Below are 6515 nucleotides of genomic sequence, written 5' to 3'. Positions count from 1 at the left end.
ATATATATATATATATATATATTATAGGAGGCCTTTGGATTGGTCAGAGCTCCTGCACTAGGCCCAACAGACTAAGCCAAAACAGACGTGCTCATGCTGACATCCAATGCCACTAAACTGAAACTAAGTTGTTATCTGACCTTCCCAGAAATCAGGAGAGAGATGATAATCCAGTCCCCAAACAGGCCAGTTTTAGTCAGCATGATAAGGAAGTCCCCTCTGCTTTAATCTTTTCACAAAGTACACTGAAGCAACCTGATGTTGACCCACCAGGTTTTTTTCTATTGTTCTGTTGCCTTATTTCTTAGCTTACAAAACCCAGCTCTGCTCTTGAGTGTGGGCTCTCAAACAGCACATTCAAGCCAATTAGATCTATGTATAAACCCCACCCTCTGCTCCCCAGTCCTGGGAATTGAATCTGGGGGCACTCTGCCACTGAGCTGTATCCCCAGCCCTTATTTTTCATTTTGAGACAGGGTCTTGCTACGTTGCTTAGGGCCTTGTTAAGTTGCTGAGGCTTGCCTCAAACTTGCCATCCTCCTGCCTCAGCCTCCGAAGTTGCTGAGATTATAGGCATGCACCTCCACAACCAGTTTCTCCCCGCAACACACTTTTTTTTTTTTTTTGCGGTGCTGGGGACCAGGATCACCCACAGCTGTGAGCACTCTAACACTGAGCTACATCCCCAAACCTACAAATAATTCATTGTAGTTTTGTCTTTTGAAAGAGCCTTGGCCTTCTCTTCACTTGGCTATACCCAGCTTATGGTCCTTCTCATGGGCTCCTCCTCTCTCAGTCTTGCCCCAAAGAACCCAGGGAGAGCCCCAGGAATCCACAAAGAGCTTGAGTGAACGATAGTGACCTGGACCTCCTTCAGCTATAAAAAATACTTGTGATTTTTGTTGTTGTTTGTTTTTCTGAGTGTGTGTGGGTGTCCCGATGAGGCACCAACCAGAGCTGGATAAGAGGCTTTGGAGCCCGCCTGGTTGAGAAACCAAAATACTACTCCTCTAGCTCCAGGGGTCCTTCAGCCAGAAGGGACCCCAGAGACTGTCAACAAGTGCACCTTAAACTGTTTCTTTGTAGGATGACACTGCAGTGTCTAGAAAAAAAAATAGTTCAGTGTTTAATAGTAAACACACCACTCGGAGAAAGCAAAACAAAGCCAAGAAGACTGTGGTGCCACAAGATTTGGTCCTTATCCTCACTTCCTGGCACAGAACTCCTAAAGCCCTTGGAATTTCCTGATGTGAGTGACTTCTAGTCCTGAGGACCCTCTTTTCCCACGCCTGAGTTTATGCTACTAAAGTCACTCAAAGTGGGACCTCCACATGGCTCAGGGTGGAGCCCATCACCAGAAGGACCACGCTGGGGGTCAGAAGGGGAGAACTTCCAGGCCCTCCTACTAGGGGAAGAGAGGAATCGGGGACTGGGTTATAAAGACACTAGAAGGGCCAGGTTCAGATAGCTTCCAGGCTGGTAAACAGGACAACGAGCCGGGGCAGCTGCTGTGCCTACAGATGGCTTGGAAGGTGCACCAACCTTTCTCCACACTGGTCCTGTGCGTCTCTTCCATTTCTCAATTATACCCTTCAGGATAAACTGCTAATCCTAAGTATAGTGTTTTCCCAAGTTGTTCTGGTGAATTATCAAATGGAAGGGGGTTGTGGGGAGCGGAGAATGTAGTTTGCTGGGCAGAAGTGAGGGTATTACGGGATTGACTCTTGATTCCGCAGTAACTCTGGGTATTGTCAGACGGAATTGAATTGCTGGACATCCAGTTAGTGTCAGAGAACTGGAGAATTAGTTGTTATAAGGAGGGAGGCACACACACAGGGACTCATCAGTTCAAAGAATGAAGGAACAGGAGCAAAGGAAAAGATTCCAACCCTACCTGCCAGACCTCAGCCCATCCCCTCCCCTCCCTGGGACTCAGTTTCTCCTCAGCACCAGAGGGCGGAGGGAGATGCTCTCCGAGGACGCCCAGCTCTTACACGCTCTGCTGGGGCTTCCTGACCACTGCACCTGTCCAAAAACCGATTTCTTGACTTTGATTCCACAGGTTCCCCAGAGGGAGTGGCTGGGTCCTCCTGGATACCACAAAATGGAGCCAAGGCCAGAAGAGCAGAAGGAAGAGCAGAGCGCGGAGGCTCAGGGCCACCGCCTCTTACCTGCTCCACACAGTCCGGGATCTCTGACGCGCATGGCAGCGTCCCTGCACTCTCCATGGACAGCACATCCTTCAGCAGCTCCTCGCACCCTGTGGACAGGCAGACAGACAGACAGTGAGAGGGCAGAGCCTCTGCCAGGCACAGCGGCTCTGCTTCTGCCTAGTGGGCCTTGCGGGAAGGGCTGGATCCCTAAGAGACCGGCTGATCGGCTGATCGCACAGAGGCGGAAGGAGCACCGCAGTGGCGGGGAGGCTGGGCAGGGCACTGCAGCAGCTCTTCACCCAGACATCTTTCTGCTGGGACAAACCCCAGGGAGCAGCGCACTGTGGCCTCCCGATGCAGGGGCAGAGGGCATCAGGAGGCCTCCCGGGAGGAGGGGATGTAGGACAACGCTTCTCTGCTTGCAGCTCCCCCAGCACATCCCCGAGGCTGCGTGCCCCCAACTAAGGCAGCAAACTCCAGAGTCTACCTTAGGGCCCCCCAGGATGGCTCTACCTCCTGCTGACCAGTTACACAGGTGGCCTCCCTGCCAGGTTCCTGAGCAGATGCCTGAAGTTATACTGGGCAAAATGCCTGGCACAGGCACATGGCAGGTGCAGTCCTCGGTGGCCCAAAGACTGGGACAAATCCACTGGGAAGACCTTTGCTGGGGCCTGGGTGCGGTCCTCCACCAGCCCCTCAGCGCTTCCCTTCGGCTTCCTTCCTTCCTCCCCCCCAATTCCAAAGGAGGAGCCTGGCAGGGAAGGTCACCCTGATCTGACCACCCAGACTGGAAAACAAGGCTCCCTGCTGAGGCCACAGGACTTCTGGGGACTCCTAGAAGTAACTGCTGCCTCCTGGAACCCCCGGGGAAGGCCTCAGCAGTCCAACAGGCTGGTGACTAAGCCACCTTCTCCCCACAAGCAGTCCTAAGTTACAGGGAACAGGTTCTGGTTCCTGGGCGTTTCTCACAACTGACCAGTGGAAAGGAGGGATTGCACATTGATTCCTTAACAGGGTGGGGCAGGCATGAAAGGAAAGAATTGGGAGGGACTAAGGGGAGAAGGAGAGGGAAGGGGGGAAGAGGGGAGGGAGGGAAGGCAGTCAGCTCTACCCAGGTGCACCCAGAACTGCATTTAAAGCACAAGTGCCCCCTTGCCCTGGGAGTTTGGTTATCCCAGAGGGGAGCCTTTCTCTCATGGGAAGGCCTAAAAGGACCATCACTCTGGTCCAGGTACCCCGACTCTGGGTATGGGCTATGGCACAGTGGGAGCCGAAGACCCCTCCCCTCTATCCCGTGGGTAGCCAGGGACAGAGCCCACTTCTGAGGCCCCTCAGGGCTCTGGACCCTGTGGGGAGGAATCCCGGCTGCAGCCCAAGTCGCGCTGGCCATTCCTTCTGGACAGGACCAAGACAGCCCCAGAGGACCCGCCCCAGGGCTTCACCTTTCATGGCGAACACTCCACGGCAGAAGTCCTTGAAGTTGATTCTCCCCAGGTCGTTGGGATCCAGATATTTCACAAGTTTTTCTACCTGTGGGAAGGAAAGAAGACAGGTGTGAGGAGGTCCAGGGCACTGGGGTGGGGGGGCTGAGCTGGAGGGGAGCCAAGAGGAGGCCAGTGTGGCCAGCCTGGTCCCCCTGGGCTCTGCACCAAGCCCCTGGCAGCTGTGGGCTCGCCTTATTCTGCACAGGTCAGGAGGCACCGCAAGTGAAGAAAGCAATCACTGTAGCTTCTCAGAGTTCAAGGGTGTGTCCCCCGGAGCTCCCTCCCCCAAGCTGGCCCCACAAAGATGGCCATTGAAAGCAGAGGCTCCCTGTGAGGTTTAAAAATAGTGGTTTCTGGGCTGGGGCTGGGGCTCAGTGGCAGAGCGCTTGCCTCACATGTGTGAGGGACTGGGTTCGATCCTCAGCACCACATAAAAATAAAATAAAGATATTGTGTCCACCTACAACTAAATATTTTTTAAATAATAGTTTTTTTTGCACAAAACAAGCATAAACCCCTTTAAAAAACATCTAGAAACTCTGTTTCCCACTTTTCTTTGAAAAGACATAGTTTTAACCACATTTAGCAAAAAAGAATTTCTGTATTTTATAGTTCTAAGACCCTTGGTCAAATTTTCCTTTGTCAACAAGGAGATATTAAGTAACACGTGTATAATAACACATGTATAAATTATTTAAAATTACAAATTATACAAGGTTTGAGGCAAAACCTTGTATAATTTGTAATTTTAAATAATTTTTTAAACAAGGATTGTCAAAATAGTGGTGTTGTAGAAGTGACATCACCCAGGGAATTTCTGGGCTTTGGCTGGTGGTCTTTGTTTTGTTTTAGGCTCTTGCTAAGTTGTTGAGGCTGGCCTCAAACTTGAGATCCTCCTGCCTCAACCTTCGGAGTAGCTGGGACTACAGGTGCACACCACCTCACCAGGCAATGATGATGGTCTATTTCTTGGATCAAGTGCTAATGACACGGGGAGAAGTCTCTGAGCCAACACTTCCAATCAGTGCATTCTTCTGATCCAGTAAGAAGTGTTTTAAAAGAAATTAGGAAACAAGGTTTAGCCTAAGGGAGTTGGCTGCTCCTGGTGTTGGGGAGTCTGTCTCCCACACAGCAGTCACTACATCAGAAACGCATGTCCAGGCTGGGGTTGTGGCTTACACTTGCCTAGCATGTGTGAGGATTCTCAGCACCACATATATAAATAAAAATTAAATAAAGGTCCATCAACAACAACAAAAAATATTTAAAACAACAAGAAGAAGAAAGAAACACAAGTCCACATAGCCTGGTGTGCGCAGCCCACGTTGTTTGTGGCTGTAGAAGATTCTGCCCAGTCGCCACACTACCACTTACCCAACTTCCTCTAACAGTCGACACTTGGGTATTTCCAACGTTTTGCTATTGAAACTCAGCCGTGGGGTTTCACAGTTGTGTGGATGCCCACTACACTGTGCTTCTCAGATGCTTGCTTCCTCACTGACAGTCACTCCCCACAGCCCCCACAGTCAGGGGACAACCCAATCACGACCGCCTCCGGCACCACTTGCTCAACATCCACCCCTGACCCCGTCCTGCCACTGCACAGTTCTGTAGCTTCACGGGGGATGCTCCCTCTCACCCAACCAACACCCTTGTGGATCCCAACGTAGCTTGCATCCCAGCGCTACATTCTTTTCCATGTCACCCCTTGGATTCACCTGGTCATGGTCATCATTTTCTCCCTCTTGGACTATGCAAGTCTCCTGATTCAACTACCCTTTTACACTTCCAGCCCCCTCTAATTCATTCTCCAATCCAATTGGAATCCACTCCAGTTATAAAACCACTGGAAGGTGCTTAAAACCTTCCAGTTATTTTTCCATTACTTAGGATAAGATACAAACTCCACATTATGGGCCCCCAAGTATAAAATCTGCCCCCTTCAGTCCCATCTCCTCCCCATCACTCAACGTACTCCAGGCACACTGGCCTTCACCTTCCATCGATGCCTCAAATAAATTAAGCTTTTCAGTCTCAGGGCCTTTGCACATGCTGTTCTCTATATCTTATTCTGTGTGTTTGTGTTGAGGGGTGGGTATGTGTGAAACCCAGGTCCTTGTGCATGTTAAGCACATGCTCTACTACCGAACTAAACCCGGGGTGGGGTTAGTTTGTTTTCTTGTTTGTCTTAAGAGATGGGGATCTTTCTATATTGCCCAGGCTAGCCCCAAACTCCTGGGTTCATGTGATCTACCTGCTTCAGCCTCCTGAGCTGTTGGGACTACAAATGTACATCTCTGCACCTGGTTCTGTACTGTACATCCTGAACACCTGTCCTCCCCATTCATCATCTGGCAACACTAATTCTTCAGGTCTCCTTTTGTACCTCTATTAAATGTCCCCACCCCCAGAAAAGCCCATCCTGACTTCCCCTATCTGATTAGACCCATCCTGCTGCTGCCCAGTCTTGCAACACCCTAAATTTTCCTTCAAACTCTTTGTGCAATTTGTAATTATATGTTTATATGGTGAATTTATATCTTCCCTCTGCAAACTCAGCTCTCTGAGGGCAAAGACTGTTTCTGTTTTGATCACCACTGCATACCTGGTAGCTTGCCATGACTGGCACATAGTAGAAGTTTCATGAATATCTGTCGAATAAACAGATATAAATGGTTCAACAAAACAGCTGACAAATTGCTCTCTGTCAAGATGTCTTAATTTAGTTCTCAATCAGAGCAACTGACTTCAAACTTGCTAGCCCTGCGTATTTTTTCCCATGTTTTTGGCAATGGCCAATTTTGTAAGTACTATCTTTTCTGATTAATTAGAGTCATTCCCCCACCACAAATTTCCAACTCCTGAATTTCAGCTTCTT

The 6515-nt window shown here is 49.9% G+C and overlaps 1 protein-coding gene and 1 long non-coding RNA gene across 3 annotated transcripts in view; one reads left to right on the top strand and one right to left on the bottom strand.

Moving 5' to 3' along the window:
- LOC125613627 overlaps positions 1-2258 on the top strand; it is a 27876-nt gene extending 25618 nt beyond the window's left edge. The window contains exon 3 of the long non-coding RNA XR_007344188.1: positions 2063-2258. This is a non-coding gene — a long non-coding RNA (uncharacterized LOC125613627). The remainder of the gene's footprint in view (positions 1-2062) is intronic.
- Positions 1-3683, bottom strand: part of Rab11fip4 (RAB11 family interacting protein 4) — an 81624-nt gene extending 77941 nt beyond the window's left edge. For both annotated transcript variants that reach the window (XM_048794549.1, XM_048794560.1), the window contains exons 1-2: positions 3596-3683; positions 2172-2260 (exon numbers count right to left, since the gene is read on the bottom strand). In XM_048794549.1, the coding sequence (XP_048650506.1) occupies positions 2172-2260; positions 3596-3602 (96 nt within the window). In that variant the 5' untranslated portion in view covers positions 3603-3683. The remainder of the gene's footprint in view (positions 1-2171; positions 2261-3595) is intronic.
- Between the last annotated feature and the right edge of the window lie 2832 nt (positions 3684-6515).

This window comes from Marmota marmota, unplaced genomic scaffold (assembly GCF_001458135.2).
Source record: "Marmota marmota marmota unplaced genomic scaffold, marMar, whole genome shotgun sequence".
NCBI lineage: Eukaryota > Metazoa > Chordata > Mammalia > Rodentia > Sciuridae > Marmota > Marmota marmota.
The sequence above is the reverse complement of the archived record's forward strand: the minus strand, read 5'-3'. Positions and strand labels throughout refer to the sequence as shown.